We start from the raw sequence: 26,110 nt of genomic DNA, 5'->3' as shown, positions 1-26,110 counted from the left end.
CATCTTCGCTTATGCTAAAACCAAATTCTTTGATTTTCTCATTAAAGCAAAGATTCCAGCTACGAGAAGCTTGTTTAATTCCATAAATGGACTTTTGAAGCTTGCACACACTATTAGGATACTTAGGATGTACATAACCCTCAGGCTGTGTCGTAAACACATCCTCTGTTAGCTTACCATTAAGGAAAGCTGTTTTTACATCCATTTGCCATATTTCATAGTCATAAAATGCAGGTATGGCAAGAAGTATTCTAATGGATTTCAACATGGCCACTGGTGAAAAAGTTTCACCGTAGTCTACACCATATTGTTGCGTGTAACCCTTAGCCACCATTCTGGCTTTGAATGTGTGTACATTTCCTTCCATGTCGATCTTCTTCTTGAAGACCCACTTACACCCAATGGTTTTAGTACCTAGTGTATGATCAATCAAGGTTCAGACTTGATTATCATGCATGGATTGAATCTCGTTGTCCATAGCCTCCTTCCATTTGGCAGACTCAGGGCATGTCATAGCGCATCCTGATAGGTAATAATCTATATTTTCGTCATCACTCTCAAATATATGTAAACTATATTTCTTTGGTTGTTGATGAACTCTATAAGATCTACGTATTGGTGGTGGTTGTAGGTCAGTTTCTCTCTCAACAGCAGGCTCGTCGACCTCTTGAAGAGAATCAGTTCCAATATCGGTTTCCATGTCGGTTGATTCTTGAATTTCTTCAAGGTCAATTTTTCTCCCACTTGTTCCTTTTGATATGAGATCATTTTCAAGGAAAACTCCCCTTCTAGACACAAAAAATTTGTTCTCATTAGGGTTGTAAAAAAAATATCCAAAAGAATCAGCTGGGTATCCAACAAATAAACACTTTTCGGATCTAGGTTCAAGTTTATCTTGAGCTTCACGACGAACGTAAGCCTCACAACCCCAGATTCTTAGATATGAGAGAGACACAATTTTACCATGCCATATCTCATAAGGTGTTTTAGAAACTTTCTTGGTTGGGATGAGGTTAAGGATCCTTGCGGCAGTTTGTAGGGCATAGCCCCAAAAACTTATTGGAAGCTTTGTGCGACTCATCATGGATCGAACCATATCAAGTAATGTTCCATTCTTCCTTTTAGTCACACCATTATGTTGTGGTGTTCTAGGAGGAGCTAATTGTGATATTATCCCACAACCCCGATCACGAAATTCATCATTAAGATATTCACCACCTCTATCAGATCGGAGAATCTTAATTCTTTTGTTCAGTTGATTTTCTACTTCGTTTTGGTATGCCTTGAACACTGCCAAAATTTCAGACTTTTGTTTAATTAAATAAACGTAACCATATCTACTGAAGTCATCAGTAAATGTAACGAAGTAACGTTCATGGTGTCTAATAGGCGATCTGAACGGACCACACACATCAAGTGTGTACTAACTCCAACAGATCATTACCTCGTTCACAGTTTCCTGTGAAAGGTGCCTTTGTCATTTTTCCTAATAAGCAAGATTCACATTCATCATATGATGTAACATCAAATGATTCTAAAATTCCATTTGACTGGAGTTTTGCTATGCGTTTCTAGTTTATATGGCCTAAACGACAATGCCAAAGATACGTTTTATCCAAACCATCTTTGGACGAATCAACATTATAGATTGAACCATCATTTAGCTTTATTGTGGTTTTCAAGATACCTCTACAAGGACTAGCTTTGAAATAAAATATTCAAATCTTGTAAACAAGTATTGATCCATTATCAAAACTAAAATTAAAGCCATCATTAAATAAAGCATCAAATGATATAATGTTTCCTGTTATTTCGGTACTGTAGAAAACATTAGACAAAATAATACATAGAACAGAATCAAAAGTGAGCTTATATTCTACAATCATATCAACAGAGGCAACGTTCTTGTTCCCCATGATTAGATTAAGCTCCCCGATCTTCAGCTTCCTACTTCTTGTGAGTCCCTGCACATTTGTACAAATGTGAGTACCACATCCTGTGTCCAATACCCAGGAATTAGAAATAAAAGTATTTTTTAGTTCAATCATGAACAAACCTGAAGGTACGGCGACACCCTTGGCCCGTAGTTCAATAAGTTCCTTCAAGTACTTAGAACAATTGCGCCTCCAATGTCCTTTATCCCCACATTGGAAGCATGTTGCTTCTTCAGGAGACTTGGTTTGCGGAATCTTTGAAGTAGATGAGTTATAAACGCCCTTAGGTTCAGGTTTGAAGTTGGACGTGCCAACTTTAACCTTACCCTTCTCTTTGCCCTTTGCTTTGCTTTTCTTCTTCTTGATCCCACCTGCACGAATGGCTAGGATGAAAGTTGCGAGTTTAGCTTTGGCCATGTTAGTCACAGCGGTTTTCAACATGCCATGGAGCTCCATGATTGTTTTCTCCATATTGTTCATATTGTAGTTCATGATAAACTCTTCATATGCACTAGTCAGCTAGTTTAGGATAAAATCCGTTGCAAGCTCCTGACTTATGGGAAAACCAAGGCGCCCCAGCTAGTCTATGTACCCTTTCATTTGTAGTACATGGACACTAACGCTACTTCTCGTTGTCATTTTACAACATACGAGAGCTTTCACAGTGTCAAACCGTTCCTGCTTTACTTATTGTTAGAACATGTCCTTCAATTGGTTAAGCATGTCATACGACCCTAAGCTCTTCATGCTCTTTTGGAGCTCTGGAGACATGGTCACTAACAATAAGCACGCTACCTCATTAGACTCGGAACGACGTTTTTCAAACTCGTCCCTAGCCGCTTGAGTAGATCTCGTTCCTGGTTCTGCCAGTAGGGGTTCCTCAATAGCCCCGATCTTTCCTTCCATTTTAAGAACAATTCTTAGGTTGCGAAGCCAGTCCATGTAGTTCAAGTGCGTAAGATTGTCCTTTTCGAGGAGCCCTTTAAGGGAGAAATTAGAAATTAGTGATTGATGACGGAGTAGGATTTGTGTTTTTTGTAGACATCTGACATATTTTAAAGTAAGTTGTATAAGTTAGTTTGACATGCTTAATCCTTGTTAAAATAATTACCCAAGTGTTCAATATTCAAACAATTATAATTAACAAGGCTAAGATCCATATTTCACTTATGGTAACGACGGGTTTGCCGCGGATCGCTAATCATAAGCTATTTAGGTAGATAACTATATTACCAATTTCATCCATTATGAAACTCTTAGATTTCCGCGGGATTCAATGATAATCCATTATATCATGTGGCATGTTTAATCCCTTCTACGCTAATCCTTCCTCGTGGTGGGTTTGCCGCGACCCAAGAGTTCAGATTGTAAACCGTCCGTGATAGATACACGTGAAATCTGGCCCAAAACTCTCGGGTATCGCGAAAATCACCTCACCTTTCCCAGCACCCAATTAAAGTCCGGCCTAAGAATCTTAGGTATCGCGAACTCTAACAGGTAGAAGGTTTGGATGTGTATACTTACTCATGGATAGCGTAAAGTTTGCATTTAAAACGGGTTTTTGTTTTCTTTTAGCAAAAGTAGTTTTATACCATTTTAAAACATTGCTAATTTAGTATTGTGTGATGCGTTTGTTAAACCAATTTTAACCAAACCGTTTTATATGATTATAGTCCTTTTGTTTTAACACAATTTACTAGCTAGCATGACATAGACAAATAATAAAACAATGATAATCATAACACAAAATATCGGTAGTATGCCTCAAATCCTATGCGTTCTTTCGGTGAGCCAACACATGGAAAAACAAGGTCAACTAGGGACATAAACCTTGTGTGAGAATAGGCTCCCACTAAAACCGCCATCTCCATTATATGCTCGGATGGGTCACCTTGTGAAGATCATCTTCGTGATTCCAATCTTGGTTGCACTTTCTTTGTATACATTTACAAAATAATTCTTCTATTTTCTATGCTATTACAAATACATATGAAAAATAGAATACGACATGCAAGTCGTTTAATAAATTATTACATTCATCCCGAATAAATAATAAATTAAACAACACAACCAAATATCCACACAAGGGTCTAATAGAGGCACATACTACCAAATACATACAACAACTACACATAACAAATGGAGTGCCAACCATCCATTTTCATATAGCATGTCTCGATAAGGATTGATTTAAACAACACTTAATGGCACGCATAATAATCAATCCTTGTTTACACAACATATGTATGTAAACCCACTTCATATTTCGTAAGTATGGTTCTCATTCCAAAACCATCCAAACAAACATATTAAGTGAATTAAAACATGTTGGAGATTTGCATACCAAAAGTCTATAATAAACAAATTTCATTTGACTATTTCATGTAAAACATGAAATAAATTTATGTACTTTATTTTCCTAAACGTTGAATCTCTTTTAGTCAACATGCAAGTTACTTTTCCAATTTTCGGAATGATTTTGGCAGATTCAACATCCAACTTTAAATGGTCATATCTAACTCATTTCTAATCCGTTTTCGACGAATTTTTATTTTTCAAAATTAAGTTCTTTCAGTTAGCTTTCAAATGCAATTGGTCTCATACGAAAAAACTGAGTTTTAAACCTCGAAATAGTCCTTGGAATACAGACTGTTCATGATGGAAAAAACTTTTAAGAAAATATAATCCATTTAACATTTTGCCAAAATCCAAGATTCAAATATCATTTAGGAAACATAAAAACACAAATCGTGATAATAGTTTTGCATGTTTGTTATGCATAATCATCTCCAAGAACTATGTACAACACATCCATCAAAACCGATTATCTTAAGAAAAGTTTGCTAAAACTTGTACAAGATGGCTCGGATACCACTGTTGGAGTATGATACTAAACACAAAGCGAGCGGAAGCAATTATATCATTATAAAATCATACTTTTCCAAAGACCTATGTACAAAACTTTTAGCAAACAAAACATAAATTGAACAAGAGGAGGTTAGATTACAACCTTTGTATTTCCTTTTCAAGATCCTTGCGGTGAACCCAAAAGAGAGTTCCTCTAAACGGTAGGCACCCAAAGTTCCAATCTTGCTCGATCTACACCTTCTAATTCACGAAGCCTTTCTTCTCGGTTTCAAGATCACCAAACCACTTCAAGAACACAAGTATTTTCGGTTTTGATACTTGAAGATGAGAGAAAAAGCAAATGGAAGAGTTTGAGATTAGATGAATGCACGCTCTACTAGTCACATGTATGGGTTAAATAAAAAGCAAGCATGCTTTTACATTTCCCATGTGAGGTGGAGTGTAAGATTGGTTAAACCAAAGGTGTCTAGATACAATGTATCTAGTTTACTTACACTTTATTTAATTAATTACTTGTTAAACAATTTTTAACTAATTAATTAAATAAATCTCAAACTTATATAATTTATTAAACTATTAACAAATGTTCAATAAATTAATTCCCGATTAAAAGGTAGATCAAACAATTTACGATTAGCCTTTGCGTGTGACCGAATAGGATAAATAGACATTATATTATTTAATGTCATGGGCATACCTTCGGAACATATGTACCACGGTCAAACTATTAGCCAACCCGAGAACATATTTCCAACACTATACATTTAAATAATAAATTTCAAAAAATGCGGCGTATCTGAACCTGATGCGGCCACATTTATTTAAAAAAATCTGGTCGATTTTCTGTTATGAGTCGAGGTCGTTTCAAGATTATATGTGTAAATATACAAGAAACACATAAACATAAACATAAACATAAACGTTAACATAATTGTCTGAAAACATAAGCATAATCTTCATTTGTTCAAGAACTCAAAAATTCTAATTCAAACTCATATTAAAATGTTGATCGATATTAAGTTTGACCGATTTTGACTAACTAAATCCGACTTTGAACAACAAAATCTGATTTTGACTCATTGACCAATTAATTACTCGGAACTTGAAAAATCAGGTCGGCTGGCTTGAAGTGGAGCATTAATATGTGTTATTTCGGTGACAAAGAAAATAAAGAAACTAAGGCCCCGTTTCGCTCACGGAATCCAATGGTATTCCGGAAGAATTGGAATTGAATTTAGACATGACGCGTGTATAAATTCAATTTTATTTTTGAGTCAGCAGCAAGCGTCGATTTATTGGCATCTTGACTGCCGTTTAGAGCCTAAATTGAATTACAGGCAGGATTTAAAACCCCACGGAAATTTGATTCTACCATTTTCATGGTGTCTCAATTTTATTTTACTATTTTTTTAAAACAATTTCCTACTTATTGGTCGAATGTCCACTCGGAAGCAATAACTTTATAAGAATAGAGAGAGGGATGAGTTTCTATACTTTTGATAGTGTTTTCATTCTGGGTGGAGAAATGACCTGTTTTTATTCTATGATAGGGAAAAGATTGTCTACATCTTACCTCCTCATACACTACTCATGTGGTTTTGTTGTTGTTGCGTGTCTAAATTCAATTCCAATTCTGCCGGAATCCAATTGGATTCTGTGAGTCAAACTGAGTCATAAGAAAACATGGAAAGATAGAGATCTTACTTCATCAAGAATTTCCTCGGCTAGACGTTCAATTCTCAATATACGACCAACAAATGGCACAAAATCCCTATGCTTCTCAGTGTCAAGTATCTTGTCTAACATTAACCCATCATCGATTAGTACACTCGATATTCCCGCAGCTTTAAAACACAGTTTACTAATATTTTCAATTCCAGAGGAACTTCTATATTCTTCGACCCCTTCAAGAGATAACTCAGAGCCGTATAAGTTAGCAATATCCCTCAGGCTTCTCTGTAATAAGTAATTAAAGAAATACCGATCCATGTTAGAGTGGCAATTTCAACCAATTCTTATGGTAACGGTTCAACAACTTGGGTCAGAAGTAGCTAAATATATTTTCAGATATTCATGAAGTCCCAAATAGCTATGTTAAATTGAAATTAGATAATACTTATATATTTCAATGCTTAGGCCTTCCATAATAAGAATATGCTAAGTCAACTTGATTTTAACTTTATTTTTTTCAGGAATAGTGGAAGTATCACTTCTTTATAATAAGAATAACTTTACCCCTCAATTTGAATTTAATTACTATTTTAGAATAATTAAACAGTAGCAGTTTCATTTTTTCCATTTGAATATTGAATATATATATATATATATATATATATATATATATATATATATATATATATATATATATATATATATATATATATATATATATATGTTAAGAATATGTAATTAATCACTTACTATACCACTATATCCCATGTCCCCAAGTCTCTAAATGCACAATTTCAGTTATACTATAATCACCAATTCACCATCATGGCATCCATGGGGAAAGAAAAAAAAGAACAACAACTTACTGTTGGAAAAGTTGTTTTTGGAAAACATTTTTCCAAATTGTATTTGTATACCTAAATAAATATATGCAGATATAATATTTACAAGCGATATTTTATAAAGTGGCGTAGCTTATGATAAGAGCTTCGTAATGGTATATTTTGAGACCAAAGTTATGTTAATGAATGAGATATCGTGCTTCAAAGTAAGGTGGTAGATTCTGGAATTAAAGGGAAAATGGGTCTATTTTGGTCTGGTTTTGTACCAGGCGCATGGATGTGTTTTGACCCAACCTTCTAGTTCACCATCAGTTAGTTTTGGAGGTTTGGAGGTGACAAAGAGTCTCCATATGATGTTAATTGATGATTAGTCATTTAATGAACTTAATCATACGTTATGGATTTGCTGTTAAATACCTAGCACCTCCGTCATTTGAGATCAACTGCTACAACCATAAAAATCTCAGCACACGCACGTGCGTGGGCGAGCGCGCGCGCGTACACACACATTTTTCAGGCAAGTTTCAACTCCCCTGGAAACAAACTTGTATATGATTTAAGGAATTGCGGTAAACGCAAGCTCCAACCAATCTTATTACTGCAATTACCTTACTGTTTTTGTTTATGTTTCTTGAATATGAGATCTGTAATAAATTTAATTTGTGTTATAAAAAATTTTACGGTACCAGTTCCCACACATACCACAATCTAACTTTCACATTTGTAACAAATGTTAAATTGTGCTGAGATTTGGCTAGTGTTATTGTAACAATGTCCAAGACATTAAAGTTTTACCAAGTTTAAAAGAATAAACGACATGTAAATGGGTTAGCCTCCTGGCAATTCTACTTCATAGTCCGTGCGATCACGGGACACCACTAGTTTGAAAACTTTTATTACAAAGTACTCTTCAAATTGAAAACAGGACACAACTAAATTTTGAATATAATTATATGACCTCATATATTTTTTCAATATATAGTTTTTTTAGGTAAACAACAACTGTAATCTTTAAATTATATAGAACACCACTATTTTTAACAATAGAACCTCATATATTTTTAGAATTTATGGCTTTATTTAGTAAACAAAACAGTAGAATTCAAATATAATTAGTACAGGAAAGAAATTCATGACCCATTGGCCACCGGTTGGCCTGACCCCACATGTACAGTTTTGAGTTACCAGATTTGACCGAACCATTTTGACAACTCTCTCGACCCACAGATTAAAAAATTCACAATTATAGGAAAATTTAAATTTTAACAACATAAAATAAGTATAAAAAATACTAACAATATATTAGTTTGCCTAGGCTAAAGTAATTGTTCATCACTCTTCAGAAAATATGATCTTCATTTAGAGTAAGCCTAAACGGGCCACTTCACATAAAAACTGCTCTTGGATTCTCACCAACTTTGATGACCAGTTCTTTTTGTGCTAGGTATATTCAAATTATATGCCGTTTAGCAAATATTAAACAAATTTAGTCTTTGTTGACTTTTGAGTGCCAACAAAAGCAAAAAATAAAAAATAAGAACGCGAGTAAAAAACTTTAAACTTGTTGAGAAATTAAATTAAATACTCCGTAATTAAAAAGAATTAAAAAGATGGGACCTTAAAGTTAAGGGTGGATGTAACATGAGATAAAGCCTTCCCAGAAGCTTCAGAGAAACAAGACAGAAATGGAAGTGACGAATCAAGTGCAACCAGGTTATGAGCATGACTATCAACTAACTCCGCCATCTCAACCGCTTTTTTCAACTGCTCGTATTTCTCATCTCCCATTTTTATTTTTCTTCAAATCAAACAAGAATCAAGCTGATTTATGTGTGTTTCTGTTTCTGTTTATGTGTGTCTTTGTGTTTAAAAAAATGGATATAAGACAGCAACTGGTTCTTAAATAGGTCAGCAAAAGTGGCGGATCATGTTGTTAAAAAGTAAAAGCAAAAGCCTTTTACTTTAAATGTGAAAGCATCTCTTTGTATGAGAAGAAAGATATCATCAGCATCTCCATATATAGAAGGTCAAATGGTGCTTCATTTCAACGGATACAAAGCCTTCAACGTTAACAAATAAGTCACCAAAATAGAATGATTCCCTTTCGTAGTTCTTTCATAGAAGTCTCCTTGCCAATTTGTTTAAAATAAAAACGTAAAAAGAAATGGATGAGTGTGTGACAGAGAGAGTGTGAGGAGAGAGAAAACTTGGAATGAGAGAGAGAGAGGCGGAGCAAGATCTGACCGGAATGGGTACAATGGGGGACTTCAAGATCGGTTATGGAGACTATTCGGCATTCAACTAACTTCGTTCATGTTTTTTAACTTTCCGGACAATTGGGGAATCACTGACCTGTGGCGAACCTTTATTCCTTACGGAGATCTCCGTGACGTATATGTTGCCGGTAAGAGGTTGAAGAATGGCTGCAAATTCGGGTTTGTTAGATTTGGTAACGTGCAGCAATCTGACGTGCTGTTAAGCAGATTGGAAAAGATAACGATTGAAGGCTCTTCGCTAAAAATCTTTAGGGCAAAAGAACGTGAAGAAAAGGGGCATCTGAAATGTCCCGTTCTTATTGATTAAAAACGTTCCATATTAATTGATTTCGTTGCGAGGTTTTGACCTCTATATGAGACGTTTTTCAAAGACTGCATTCATTTTTAAAACAAACCATAACCTTTATTTCATAAATAAAGGTTTAAAAAGCTTTACGTAGATTATCAAATAATGATAATCTAAAATATCCTGTTTACACACGACCATTACATAATGGTTTACAATACAAATATGTTACATCGAAATCAGTTTCTTGAATGCAGTTTTTACACAATATCATACAAACATGGACTCCAAATCTTGTCCTTATTTTAGTATGCAACAGCGGAAGCTCTTAGTATTCACCTGAGAATAAACATGCTTTAAACGTCAACAAAAATGTTGGTGAGTTATAGGTTTAACCTATATATATCAAATCGTAACAATAGACTACAAGATTTCATATTTCAATACACATCCCATATATATATAGGTTTAACCTAGTAAGACGTTGTTATAACGATAATCGTTATATATATCGTTTTCGAGTTTCTTAAATTAATAGTCTCATTTTTATGTATATAACTCATTGTTAAAATACCTAATGAGTTACATACTTATAATAAAAACATGTTAACTATATATATAACCATATATATGTCATCGTATAGTTTTTACAAGTTTTAACGTTCGTGAATCACCGGTCAACTTGGGTGGTCAATTGTCTATATGAAACATATTTCAATTAATCAAGTCTTAACAAGTTTGATTGCTTAACATGTTAGAAACATTTAATCATGTAAATATCAATCTCAATTAATATATATAAACATGGAAAAGTTCGGGTCACTACAGTACCTACCCGTTAAATAAATTTCGTCCCGAAATTTTAAGCTGTTGAAGGTGTTGACGAATCTTCTAGAAATAGATGCGGGTATTTCTTCTTCATCTGATCTTCACGCTCCCAGGTGAATTCGGGTCCTCTACGAGCATTCCATCGAACCTTAACAATTGGTATCTTGTTTTGCTTAAGTCTTTTAACCTCACGATCCATTATTTCGACGGGTTCTTCGATGAATTGAAGTTTTTCGTTGATTTGGATTTCATCTAACGGAATAGTGAGATCTTCTTTAGCAAAACATTTCTTCAAATTTGAGACGTGGAAAGTGTTATGTACAGCCGCGAGTTGTTGAGGTAACTCAAGTCGGTAAGCTACTGGTCCGACACGATCAATAATCTTGAATGGTACAATATACCTTGGATTTAATTTCCCTCGTTTACCAAATCGAACAACGCCTTTCCAAGGTGCAACTTTAAGCATGACCATCTCTCCAATTTCAAATTCTATATCTTTTCTTTTAATGTCAGCGTAGCTCTTTTGTCGACTTTGGGCGGTTTTCAACCGTTGTTGAATTTGGATGATCTTCTCGGTAGTTTCTTGTATAATCTCCGGACCCGTAATCTGTCTATCCCCCACTTCACTCCAACAAATTGGAGACCTGAACTTTCTACCATAAAGTGCTTCAAACGGCGCCATCTCAATGCTTGAATGGTAGCTGTTGTTGTAGGAAAATTCTGCTAACGGTAGATGTCGATCCCAACTGTTTCCGAAATCAATAACACATGCTCGTAGCATGCCTTCAAGCGTTTGTATCGTCCTTTCGCTCTGCCCATCAGTTTGCGGATGATAGGCAGTACTCATGTCTAGACGAGTTCCTAATGCTTGCTGTAATGTCTGCCAGAATCTTGAAATAAATCTGCCATCCCTATCAGAGATAATAGAGATTGGTATTCCATGTCTGGAGACGACTTCCTTCAAATACAGTCGTGCTAACTTCTCCATCTTGTCATCTTCTCTTATTGGTAGGAAGTGTGCTGATTTGGTGAGACGATCAACTATTACCCAAATAGTATCAAAACCACTTGCAGTCCTTGGCAATTTAGTGATGAAATCCATGGTAATGTTTTCCCATTTCCATTCCGGGATTTCGGGTTGTTGAAGTAGACCTGATGGTTTCTGATGCTCAGCTTTGACCTTAGAACACGTCAAACATTCTCCTACGTATTTAGCAACATCGGATTTCATACCCGGCCACCAAAAATGTTTCTTGAGATCCTTGTACATCTTCCCCGTTCCAGGATGTATTGAGTATCTGGTTTTATGAGCTTCTCTAAGTACCATTTCTCTCATATCTCCAAATTTTGGTACCCAAATCCTTTTAGCCCTATACCGGGTTCCGTCTTCCCGAATATTAAGATGCTTCTCCGATCCTTTGGGTATTTCATCCTTTAAATTTCCCTCTTTTAAAACTCCTTGTTGCGCCTCCTTTATTTGAGTAGTAATGTTATTATGAATCATTATATTCATAGATTTTACTCGAATGGGTTCTCTGTCCTTCCTGCTCAAGGCATCGGCTACCACATTTGCCTTCCCCGGGTGGTAACGAATCTCAAAGTCGTAATCATTCAATAATTCAATCCACCTACGCTGCCTCATATTCAGTTGTTTCTGATTAAATATGTGTTGAAGACTTTTGTGGTCGGTATATATAATACTTTTGACCCCATATAAGTAGTGCCGCCAAGTCTTTAATGCAAAAACAACCGCGCCTAATTCCAAATCATGCGTCGTATAATTTTGTTCGTGAATCTTCAATTGTCTAGACGCATAAGCAATTACCTTCGTTCGTTGCATTAATACACAACCGAGACCTTTCTTTGATGCATCACAATAAATCAAAAAATCATCATTCCCTTCAGGCAATGACAATATAGGTGCCGTAGTTAGCTTTTTCTTCAATAACTGAAACGCTTTCTCTTGTTCATCATTCCATTCAAATTTCTTCCCTTTATGCGTTAATGCAGTCAAGGGTTTTGCTATTCTGGAAAAGTCTTGGATGAACCTTCTGTAGTAACCAGCTAGTCCTAAAAACTGGCGTATGTGTTTCGGAATTTTCGGGGTTTCCCACTTTTCAACAGTTTCTATCTTTGCCGGATCTACCTTAATACCTTCTTTGTTCACTATGTGACCGAGGAATTGAACTTCTTCCAACAAAAATGCACACTTTGAAAACTTAGCGTACAATTCTTCCTTCCTCAATACTTCTAACACCTTTCTCAAATGTTCACCGTGTTCTTGGTCATTCTTTGAGTAAATAAGTATGTCATCAATGAAAACAATGACAAACTTGTCAAGGTATGGTCCACACACTCGGTTCATAAGGTCCATGAACACATCTGGTGCATTAGTTAAACCAAATGGCATGACCATAAACTCATAATGACCGTAACGTGTTCTGAAAGCAGTCTTTGGAATATCATCTTCTTTCACCCGCATTTGATGATACCCGGAACGTAAGTCAATCTTTGAATAAACAGACGAGCCTTGTAGTTGATCAAATAAGTCGTCGATTCTCGGTAGTGGGTAGCGGTTCTTGATGGTAAGTTTGTTCAACTCTCGGTAGTCGATACACAACCTGAATGTACCATCTTTCTTCTTGACAAACAAAACAGGAGCTCCCCACGGTGATGTGCTTGGTCGAATGAAACCACGCTCTAAAAGTTCTTGTAATTGGCTTTGCAGTTCTTTCATCTCGCTGGGTGTGAGTCTGTAAGGAGCACGAGCTATTGGTGCAGCTCCTGGTACAAGATCTATTTGAAATTCAACGGATCGATGTGGGGGTAATCCCGATAATTCTTTCGGAAATACATCGGGAAATTCTTTTGCAATGGGAACATCATTGATGCTCTTTTCTTCAGTTTGTACTTTTTCGACGTGTGCTAGAACAGCATAGCAACCTTTTCTTATTAGTTTTTGTGCCTTCAAATTACTAATAAGATGTAGCTTCGTGTTGCCCTTTTCTCCGTACACCATTAAGGGTTTTCCTTTTTCTCGTATAATGCGAATTGTATTTTTGTAACAGACGATCTCTGCTTTCACTTCTTTCAACCAGTCCATACCGATTATCACATCAAAACTCCCTAACTCTACTGGTATCAAATCAATCTTAAATGTTTCGCTAACCAGTTTAATTTCTCGATTCCGACATATATTATCTGCTGAAATTAATTTACCATTTGCTAATTCGAGTAAAAATTTACTATCCAAAGGCGTCAATGGACAACTTAATTTAGCACAAAAATCTCTACTCATATAGCTTCTATCCGCACCCGAATCAAATAAAACGTAAGCAGATTTATTGTCAATAAGAAACGTACCCGTAACAAGCTCCGGGTCTTCCTGTGCCTCTGCCGCATTAATATTGAAAACTCTTCCGCGGCCTTGTCCATTCGTGTTCTCCTGGTTCGGGCAATTTCTAATAATGTGGCCCGGTTTTCCACATTTATAACAAACTACATTGGCATAACTTGCTCCGACACTACTTGCTCCGCCATTACTCGTTCCGACACCATTTGTTCCTTTCGTTCTGTTAACCCCTAGTCCGTAGATCTCACACTTCGCCGCGCTATGACCATTTCTTTTACACTTATTGCAAAATTTGGTGCAGAACCCCGAGTGATACTTTTCACACCTTTGGAATAGCTGCTTCTGATTGTTGTTGTTGTTGTTGTTGTTGTTGTTGTTGTTGCGATTGTTATTGTTGTTGGGACGATTGTTGTAGTTGCTGTTGTTGTTGTTGTTGTTGTTGTTGGGCCGTTTGTTGTAGTTGCGATTGATGTTGCGATTGTTGGGATAATTGTTGCGATTATTGTTGTAATTGCTGTTGTTGTTGTATTGGTGATTCTTATCACCGTTTTCCTCCCACTTTCTTTTGACTTGCTTCACATTGGCCTCTTCAGCAGTCTGTTCTTTAATTCTTTCTTCAATCTGGTTCACTAGTTTGTGAGCCATTCTACATGCCTGTTGTATGGAGGCGGGCTCGTGTGAACTTATATCTTCTTGGATTCTTTCCGGTAATCCTTTCACAAACGCGTCGATCTTCTCTTCCTCATCTTCGAATGCTCCCGGACACAATAGGCACAATTCTGTGAATCGTCTTTCGTACGTGGTAATATCAAATCCTTGGGTTCGTAACCCTCTAAGTTCTGTCTTGAGCTTATTGACCTCGGTTTTGGGACGGTACTTCTCGTTCATCAAGTGCTTGAATGCTGACCACGGTAGTGCGTACGCATCGTCTTGTCCCACTTGCTCTAGATAGGTGTTCCACCATGTTAACGCAAAACCTGTGAAGGTATGCGTAGCGTACTTCACTTTGTCCTCTTCAGTACACTTACTTATGGCAAACACCGATTCGACCTTCTCGGTCCACCGTTTCAATCCGATCGGTCCTTCGGTTCCATCAAATTCCAAAGGTTTGCAGGCAGTGAATTCTTTGTAGGTGCATCCTACACGATTTCCTGTACTGCTAGATCCAAGGTTATTGTTGGTATGTAGCGCAGCCTGTACTGCGGCTATGTTTGAAGCTAGAAAAGTACGGAATTCGTCTTCATTCATATTCACGGTGTGTCAAGTAGTCGGTGCCATTTCCTTCAAAATAGTCAAATGGAACAAGTTAATCATACAGAATATTAAGAGTAGTTAATAGTATTTCGTAGCATAATATGAACTCATTTATAAAAGCTTTTTCTTCATATTAGCGTTTTATAAGTTTAAATTCAGGTAGTACCTACCCGTTAAGTTCATACTTAGTAGCTAATATACAATTCAACTACTACAATTCTATATGAAAAACTGATTATAATAATATTTCGCGTTCAAACTTTTACACAATATTTTACAAACTTACAATACCGCTTATTTTACATATAGCATGAAATATAGCACACAATAAATTTGATACAAGATGGTTGTGAAGATAATTCTAGCTAGTACACAAGTCGTTCAGCAAAGGAAATAAAGACACGTAATTCATACGTCCAGAAACAAGTCATGCATTCTGGTTTTACTAGGACTACTTCCCATCCTTGGTCTTGTGGAACATAACCGTTATGGCCGTTGATAAGACAGCGTGTTGTAACGTCGTCAAAGGGACGAGGGTTATGTAATGTCCAACAGTCCCGTAACAATCTAAAAACCTCATTTCTTACCCCAATTACCGACTCCGTCACTTGTGAAAACGTTTTGTTTAATAGTTGTAGCCCGATGTTCTTGTTCTCACTTTGGTGAGAAGCGAACATTACTAATCCGTAAGCATAACATGCTTCTTTATGTTGCATGTTAGCCGCTTTTTCTAAATCACGAAGTCCAATATTCGGATATATTGAGTCAAAATAATTTCTTAACCCGTTGCGTAAAATAGCATTTGGGTTCCCCGCAATATATGCATCAAAGTAAACACATCGTAACTTATGGGTTTCCCAATGTGATATCCCCCATCTTTCAAACGAAAGTCTCTTATAAACCAAGACATTCTTGGAACGTTCTTCGAATGTCTTACAAACTGATCTCGCCTTAAATAGTTGTGCCGAGGAATTCTGACCGACTCTAGACAAGATTTCATCAATCATGTCTCCGGGTAGGTCTCTTAAAATATTGGGTTGTCTATCCATTTTGTGTTTTTAAACTGTAAAATAGACAAGAGTTAGATTCATAAAAAAAATACTTATTAATACAAGCAATTTTTACATATATCATAAAGCATAAGCACACTATATTACATATATTACACCACACGAATACAACTATCTTATTCCGACTCGCTCGTTTCTTCTTCTTCGGTTTTGGTTCGTTTTGCCAAGTTTCTAGGGATATATGATGTTGCCCTAATACCAACTGTCGTTTTCCACAACGGTTTAGAAAAACCTGGTGGTTTAGAGGTTCCCGGGTCATTGTTACAACTTAAGGACTTCGGGGGTTGACGATGATGGAATTCAACATTATAACATGTTCTTGATGTTAATATAATCACAAACCAATTTTACAATAGTTAATAAAAGCGGAAGCATGATGATCAAGAAAACAAGTTTATATGTTAAACCATATTAGTTGAATTCCATGTGGACCTCAAGTCATGAAAATATGCTTACAAATAATAGAAGAAGATAAGAAAGTATTTACCTCCTCAAGTCAATTGAGGGTGTGTATGAAGAACAAAGTGATGAACAATGTGTAAAAGCCCAAGCTTTTGATGCACCAACACTACCCTTAATGTAGTTAGGCTTTAGAACCTTAATGAGCTAGCAAACAAAGCTTGAAACCCACTCCTTTCACACCCCAAAAACTGGACAGCAGCAAGCTCAAAGATGATGTTGAATGAAGCCTCAAAACAATGAAACCTCAAGAGATAATACCCCAAACTTGATGCCAACACCTAATACTATGGTTAGGATTTATTTACACTTGAAGATGAGCTTTCAATCAAGCTCAAGCACTCCCTCTTTACCTCAAAAATTTCGGCCAGAATACTCAGCAGAATAAATTGGGAGTGTTTTTCTTCTCTTGCCTTGTTTGAATGCATGTTAGTCTTTTATTACTTGAGTCAACACATTGGTAAACATGTTGAGCATGCACATTAGGAGTTGTGTCATCTTGAACTACACAAATAAGCATGGGTGAGACCCATTTATGCATGCCAAAACTGCCACTCTTTGTGGGATGTATCAAATGCAGTTTTTTTTTTTTTTTGTTTATAAAACAAGATATTTGTTAAGTTACTTTCTTTTATAAACCCATTTATAAAATATAACACAACTTAATTATTTAAAACTTATAAATAATTAAATCCTCATCATATAAATTATCCAAATAATTTATCTCAAGTAATAATATTTTAGAAAACCGATTTTCTAAAATCCAAGTGTTACGTATTGATTTAATGATCCATTCATTAAGTTTAAATACGATTAAGGTGTCGGTAAGCTTGTTATTGGGTATGACCCGACTTGGATCATAACATATTAGCCACATTAATTAAATATGTCTCTCGGGCATACGAAAAAACCTTCAATCTCCCACTTGCACGAGAAACATAAGAAATTAATGCAAGTGACGGATACCACCTAACGACCGTCCATCACCCCCAATATGTTATGACTATGTGCCATTCAATAACATCATCCTTTTCGAGTTCCCATCTCGAATATGAATAGGTGAATCTTTTCATTATTTCCTTTCGTCCTAGATGTCATGTTAAATCCAAGAGACACAGAGTGATCACTCTCTTCTAGATTTAACTTTATCAGGCCTTAGACATCTGACTCTCAACGAATAAGAGGGACAAATTCCATCTTGACTACATACGTCCTAAATATGTATCTTGCATTGTACCTGAGCTCTCCCTTATGAACTACCATATTTCAGACTAGCGAAGGAAAGAATCAAGGCACAATACTTGGTAAATATCCGAACCCAATATGTATCTCAGGTCAGAGGATACAATGATATTCGCCTTTAATCAAGACTACATGTGATCGACCACAAAGGCTCTATTTAGTAAGTCTTGAGAGCGGGTCTTCCAATATTTGTGTCCCACAAATATCTATGAACCTTGGTTGCAACCTTGCCCCACATTCATCCCGTGAATGTATACCAATCCAAGTTCATAATAGTCTAAACCTCACACTTGTTCCCACGAATGTGATCGACTACGGAATTTTAGAATAATTACTTATTCATGGATAAAATATGCAAAATAGGAACATAACTCAAGATAAATTAATGCCATAATTGTATAAATGAGTTTGAACTACTTCGTTCCGTTACAATACTTAAAACAGATCATGACCAATCACTAGAATATCGAAGCCCTAATGCACAAACATGTCCAGCATGTTTTGATCCATGTAAGAGCTTCGTGAGAGGATCCGCTATGTTAAGATCTGTGTGAACTTTGCGAATACATATCTTTCCCTTTTCAACTTCATCCCTTATGTAGTTGAATCTTCGCTCAATGTGACGGGTCTTTTGGTGAGCACGAGGTTCTTTGATTTGAGCAATCGCACCCTCGTTGTCACAAAAGATCTCAAGAGGGTCCTGAATGGATGGGACCACTCCTAAGTCGTCTATGAATTTCTTCATCCATGCAGCTTCCTGAGCTGCCAATGAGGCGGCAATGTTCTCCGACTCTGTAGTGGATAATGCAACAACATCCTGTTTTGAACTCTTCCAAGAGACCGCACCACCATTTAATGTGAAGACATAACCGGATTGTGATCGAGAATCATCTCGATCAGTTTGGAAACTCGCATCCACGTAACCTTTTACAGCGAGTTCCTCCTCACCAGACCCATATATTAGAAACATATCCTTAGTCCTCCTAAGGTATTTCAATATACTTTTAACAGCAATCCAATGACTGTTTCCTGGGTTATTCTGGTATCTACTTGTCAGGATAAGAGCGCATGACACATCCGGTCTAGTGCATATCATTGCATACATGATAGACCCAATGGCAGACGCATATGGGACTTTCTTCATTCTCTCATGTTCATCTTTCGTGGTGGGGCACTGAGATGAACTGAGAAGTGTTCCCTTTTGAATAGGTACCAAACCTTTCTTAGAGTTCTCCATCTTGAACCTTTTCAAGATCTTTTCAATGTATGCACTTTGATTCAAACCTATCAGCTTCTTGGATCTATCCCTGTAGATCCCAATCCCCAAGACGTATTGTGCTTCTCCAAGATCCTTAATGGAGAAGCATTTGCTTAACCAAGTTTTAACACCTTGTATTGCCGGAATATCATTTCCAAATAACAATATATCATCCACATATAGTACAAGGAACATGATAGTGCTCCCACTAGCTTTCTTGTATACACAAGCTTCATCACCATTTTTAATGAAGCCAAATTTCTTGGCCTCCTCATTAAAACGATGATTCCACATTCTAGATGCTTGTTTCAATCTGTAGATTGACTTCTTTAACTTGCATACCTTTTTAGGATATTTCGAATCAACAAAACCCTCAGGCTGAACCATATAGACATCTTCCTCAAGATGTCCGTTTAGGAAAGCGGTTTTGACATCCATCTGCCATATTTCATAATCATAATGAGCAGCAATGGCAAGTAATATCCTAATAGACTTTAGCATCGCCACAGGCGAAAAAGTTTCATCATAGTCAACCCCTTGAGTTTGAGTGAAACCTTTTGCTACAAGTCTAGCTTTATATGTATCCAAGTTTCCATGTATGTCGGTTTTCATTTTGAACAGCCATTTACAATCAACTAGCCTAGAGCCAGGAGGTTGCGCAATAAGTTCCCAAACTTGGTTGTCATACATGGATTGCATCTCAGCGTTCATGGCTTCCTGCCATTTATCTTTATCAATCCTTAATAAAGCATCTTGGTAGTTTATTGGTTCATCCAAATCAACCACATAGCAACCATCCATGAGAAACCCATATCTCTCAGGAGGATTACTAATCCTACCAGATCTGCGAACATCTTGTGTATTTTGATCATCTATCTGATCACTCTCAACATTTTCATGTTGAGTGCTAGTGTCAGCCAATTGTGTATCATCTACTTGATCTTGAACCTCTTCAAGATCTATCTTCCTTTCACTTTTGCCTTCCATTAGGAACTTAGTTTCAAGGAATTCAGCCTTTCGAGCAACAAATACATTTTGCTCGGTCGGATCATAGAAATAGTATCCCATATCATCCTTGGGATATCCTATGAAGATACACTTCGTGGATCGAGCATGCAACTTATTAGCATTATAGCGCTTTGGATAAGCTTCACATCCCCATACTTTCAAGTATGAAAGAGAAGGAGGTTTTCCAAACCACATCTCGTGAGGAGTTCGTTCCACTTTCTTGGTTGGGGCCATATTTAAAATACGAGCCGCGGAGCATAGACAATAACCCCAAAACAACAGAGGTAACGAGCTTCTTGCCATCATAGATCGAACCATATCCATTAGGGTTCGGTTCCTCCTTTCGGAAACTCCATTAAGTTGGGGTGTTCCTGGTGGAGTAAGTTGTGAGATAATCCCACAACTCCTAAGATGTTCTTGGAAAGCATCGCTTAGGTATTCACCTCCTCTATCGGTACGCAGTACCTTGATTATCTTGTTGAGTTGATTTTGTACTTCGTTTTGATATTCTTTGAATGCTTCAAAAGTTTCATCCTTATGCCTTAACAAGTAGACATATCCGAAACGACTGAAGTCATCAATGAATGTAACAAAGTATCTTTCACCATTCCTAGTCATGGGCTTAAAGGGTCCACACACATCCGAATGTATTAATCCCAATAAGTCTTTAGCCCTTTCATAGGTCCCTTTGAAAGGTGCTTTAGTCATTTTTTCTTGTAAACAAGATTCACATACATCAAACGAGTCCATCTCATTTGATTTCAAAAGTCCATTCTTTTGAAGTGTATGCATTCGGTTCTTGTTTATGTGACCAAGGCGACAATACCATAAGTAGGAATCACTCAAATCCCTTTTGAGTTTCTTGGTGCTTGTATGGTATATTGAGCTATTAGATGATGTGTCATCATGAACCAATTCATAAATTCCATTTGAAGGCGAAGCCTTAAAATAGAATACATTATCTAAATAAACGTGTATATCATCATTAACAAAATTAAGATAAAAACCACATTGTTTTAAACGGGAAACTGAAATAATGTTTCGACATAAATCCGGTGCATACAAAACATTGTTCAAAATAAGTTCCAAACCACTTGGAAGCTTTAATACAAAGTCTCCTTGAGCCTTCACTTGCACTTTGGCTCCATTACCCATAAAGAGACTTGATGTTCCCGTTTGCTTGCTACTTCTTTTGAAACCCTGCAAAGAATTGCAAATGTGAGTTCCACATCCAGTGTCTAATACCCATGTATTAGAAGAAGTAATACTAAGCTCTATATATACCATATATATGTTACCTGAGGATTGCCCCGCATCCCTCTTTTCCTTCAACTCCTTAAGGTAGACCGGGCAATTGCGTTTCCAGTGACCCATTTCACCGCAACCGAAGCACGGGTATTCCTTAGGGTTTGCTTGTCCGGCAACCTTTTGCTTCTTGTTCTTGTTTTTGGTTGGGGTAACCATCCTCCCCTTTCCTTTGCCTTGATGGGGAGTCCTTTCCTCTTAGCCGCCTTTGGCATAGAGGTGTTGTTACCTTTGGACCCACCATTATTGATCATTAGCATGGGTGAAGCCCTCTTACCCATGCTAGTTTCCGCCGTCCTTAACATGCCATGAAGTTCACCAATGGTCTTATCCATCCCATTCATATTGTAATTAATTATAAATTGGTCAAACCTCTTTGACAGGGAGTTTAGGATAAGATCAGTGGCTAGCTCATTAGATATGTTGAGATTAAGACGGTTTGCTCGATCAATAAGGCTTTTCATTTTGAGGACATAAGAGGATACGGATTGGGTGTCATCCATTCGACATGCATGTAACGCTCGAACCGTTTCGAAGCGCTCGACACGTGCTTGTTGAAGGAACATCTCCTTCAATTGCGTAATCATGTCATATGCACTATGATGTTCGAAATCCTTTTGGAGTTCGGGTATCATAGTCCCAAGCATTAGGCAAGCGACTTGCACCGAATCGGCGCAATACTTATCCCAATAAGCCATGCCTTCCGTATCATCCTCGTCGGGTTGATCGGGAATGGGGTCTTCCAACACATACGCCTTATCCTCAAGTTTGAGGACAATCCTAAGATTGCGGAACCAATCCATAAAGTTCGTATGGTTGAGTTTGTCTTTCTCGAGGAGAGACCTTAACGATAGGTTGTTCAAGTTAATAGGTGCGTTTTGCATGTTGTTGTTATTGGCGGCCATCTACAAAATTTAACAAAGTTGTTTAAGTATTAATTTTAATTTAACAATCAATACCCTTTAAATCCAATTGATATTTATTAAATTTTAGAATCCAACGGTAAACCAAATTTCGGTTAGGTGACCTTTATCCTGTCATTTGATTTAGCTAGGTAGTCATTATATGACAATTGCAATCCTTTTGCAACTTCTAAGTTATGGGATCATGCAATCCTTTTGCATGGCATATTATCCCATCAACGCCTATTTGTTCATCATGCTTCGGTGACCCTAAGTTCATGATTCCCAAATCAAGTCGTCCTACTTGTGCTAACGTGTAAATTCAACATACTAGTGGTTAGGTGACCTTTATCCCACAAGTGTGCGAAATTTACCTCAATCATATTAGTTTGCTCATAACGGTTAGGTGGCCTTTATCCCATTAAGAGTTCCCTAATATTTTTAAGTGTTTGCACAAAAGGATGGCATTTAACTTGTTTGTCTTGTTGTTAAAAGGGATTTTAAGTTTTCGTTACTTCTAGTTTGAGAAAACATTTATGCCATACACCAACATGCATTTAGTGTATGGTATTTATGAAAATCCATTTACATGTCATGTAATTTGCCAATTACTTGATATAAACCATTTTATATATATGTGATCCTTTTCTTGTTCTTAATAATCATTTATTAAGATCTTTAGTTGCTTTTAATTTAACCAATTAAATTGTCATTTTGCATGTCATTAATATGTCTAATTTAACCAATTAAATTGTCGTTATGCTTGTTGTTATCTTGTAATTAATTGTATCAACCAAACATACAAACACAATAAACATACAAACAACCACACATGCAAAACAAGTTTGTTCACAATCTAGCCATTTTGGTGGACATTTGTTTAGCCGAAAACAAATGTCACCGGGTTAAGGGGTAAAATACAAAGTAGGAGATTTCAAATCTCCCACTTAACCTTGCATCCATATGCTCCTTGTGTTCTTCAAGTATTCATCATCTTGTATCTTCATTTTACAAAATATGTATCCTAATACATTTTTATCTAGAAAATGAAAATACAACCTATTCTATTTTATATACCAAATGTAAATAAATTACATAACCAAAATTAATATTACATGCCAAATGAATAATTAATTTTACAAACCAAATGAATGAATATTACAACCATATCAATTGAATAATAAATCAACCAAATAAGCATTCATTCAAACACATGGTCATGGCTAGATTGTGAACTTACAACATACAACAAAATTGACCAATTTGCAAGTTCCAAACCTACTTTTGGAACCCTTAAAATTCGGCCAAAATCATGAACCCATCCAAACCCGAATATGTTTTACATTCTACTTTCATGCATGTACATAGAATGCAAAGTTGGTGGGTTTTAAAGACCATATATTAGAAGCATATTTCATTGACTTCGGCTCTAGATACCATTGATGGAATTCAACATTATAACATGTTCTTGATGTTAATATAATCACAAACCAATTTTACAATAGTTAATGAAAGCGGAAGCATGATGATCAAGAAAACAAGTTTATATGTTAAACCATATTAGTTGAATTCCATGTGGACCTCAAGTCATGAAAATATGCTTACAAATAATAGAAGAAGATAAGAAAGTATTTACCTCCTCAAGTCAATTGAGGGTGTGTATGAAGAACAAAGTGATGAACAATGTGTAAAAGCCCAAGCTTTTGATGCACCAACACTACCCTTAATGTAGTTAGGCTTTAGAACCTTAATGAGCTAGCAAACAAAGCTTGAAACCCACTCCTTTCACACCCCAAAAACTGGACAGCAGCAAGCTCAAAGATGATGTTGAATGAAGCCTCAAAACAATGAAACCTCAAGAGATAATACCCCAAACTTGATGCCAACACCTAATACTATGGTTAGGATTTATTTACACTTGAAGATGAGCTTTCAATCAAGCTCAAGCACTCCCTCTTTACCTCAAAAATTTCGGCCAGAATACTCAGCAGAATAAATTGGGAGTGTTTTTCTTCTCTTGCCTTGTTTGAATGCATGTTAGTCTTTTATTACTTGAGTCAACACATTGGTAAACATGTTGAGCATGCACATTAGGAGTTGTGTCATCTTGAACTACACAAATAAGCATGGGTGAGACCCATTTATGCATGCCAAAACTGCCACTCTTTGTGGGATGTATCAAATGCAGTTTTTTTTTTTTTTTGTTTATAAAACAAGATATTTGTTAAGTTACTTTCTTTTATAAACCCATTTATAAAATATAACACAACTTAATTATTTAAAACTTATAAATAATTAAATCCTCATCATATAAATTATCCAAATAATTTATCTCAAGTAATAATATTTTAGAAAACCGATTTTCTAAAATCCAAGTGTTGCGTATTGATTTAATGATCCATTCATTAAGTTTAAATACGATTAAGGTATTGGTAAGCTTGTTATTGGGTATGACCCGACTTGGATCATAACATATTAGCCACATTAATTAAATATGTCTCTCGGGCATACGAAAAAACCTTCAGACGATACATATAAAGTTCATCGGGGTTGGAATTGGATTTCTCTATTTTTATGCCCTTTCCCTTATTATTTTCTTTTACCTTTTTAAATTCAGTTGGGGTAATTTCTATAACATCATCGGAATTCTCGTCGAAATCCGATTCATCGGAGAATTGGTAATCCTCCCAATATTTTGCTTCCTTGGCGGAAACACCATTGACCATAATTAACCTTGGTCGGTTGGTTGAGGATTTTCTTTTACTTAACCGTTTTATTATTTCCCCCACCGGTTCTATTTCTTCATCCGGTTCCGATTCTTCTTCCGGTTCCGATTCTTCTTCCGGTTCCGACTCTTCTTCCGGTTCCTCTTCGGGAACTTGTGAATCAGTCCACGAATCATTCCAATTTACATTTGACTCTTCATTATTATTAGGTGAGTCAATGAGACTTGTTCTAGAGGTAGACATCTATCACATAATATCAAACGCGGTAAGAGATTAATATATCACATAATATTCACATGTTAAAAATATATAGTTTCCAACAAAATTTGGTAAGCAATCATTTTTCAAGTAAACACGGTCGAAGTCCAGACTCACTAATGCATCCTAACAAACTCGATAAGACACACTAATGCAAAATTCTGGTTCTCTAAGACCAACGCTCGGATACCAACTGAAATGTCCCGTTCTTATTGATTAAAAACGTTCCATATTAATTGATTTCGTTGCGAGGTTTTGACCTCTATATGAGACGTTTTTCAAAGACTGCATTCATTTTTAAAACAAACCATAACCTTTATTTCATAAATAAAGGTTTAAAAAGCTTTATGTAGATTATCAAATAATGATAATCTAAAATATCCTGTTTACACATGACCATTACATAATGGTTTACAATACAAATATGTTACATCGAAATCAGTTTCTTGAATGCTGTTTTTACACAATATCATACAAACATGGACTCCAAATCTTGTCCTTATTTTAGTATGCAACAGCGAAAGCTCTTAGTATTCACCTGAGAATAAACATGCTTTAAACGTCAACAAAA

The 26,110-nt window shown here is 36.3% G+C and overlaps 1 protein-coding gene across 1 annotated transcript in view; it reads right to left on the bottom strand.

The window, feature by feature from the left end:
• LOC139870914 (protein fluG-like) overlaps positions 1 to 9,103 on the bottom strand; it is a 43,544-nt gene extending 34,441 nt beyond the window's left edge. The window contains exons 1-2 of the mRNA XM_071858676.1: positions 8,933 to 9,103; positions 6,507 to 6,758 (exon numbers count right to left, since the gene is read on the bottom strand). Coding sequence (XP_071714777.1) covers positions 6,507 to 6,758; positions 8,933 to 9,103 — 423 coding nt within the window. The remainder of the gene's footprint in view (positions 1 to 6,506; positions 6,759 to 8,932) is intronic.
• Between the last annotated feature and the right edge of the window lie 17,007 nt (positions 9,104 to 26,110).

Source organism: Rutidosis leptorrhynchoides, chromosome 10 (assembly GCF_046630445.1).
Source record: "Rutidosis leptorrhynchoides isolate AG116_Rl617_1_P2 chromosome 10, CSIRO_AGI_Rlap_v1, whole genome shotgun sequence".
NCBI classification, from domain to species: Eukaryota; Viridiplantae; Streptophyta; class Magnoliopsida; order Asterales; family Asteraceae; genus Rutidosis; species Rutidosis leptorrhynchoides.
This window is presented reverse-complemented; position numbering and strand designations above follow the sequence as displayed.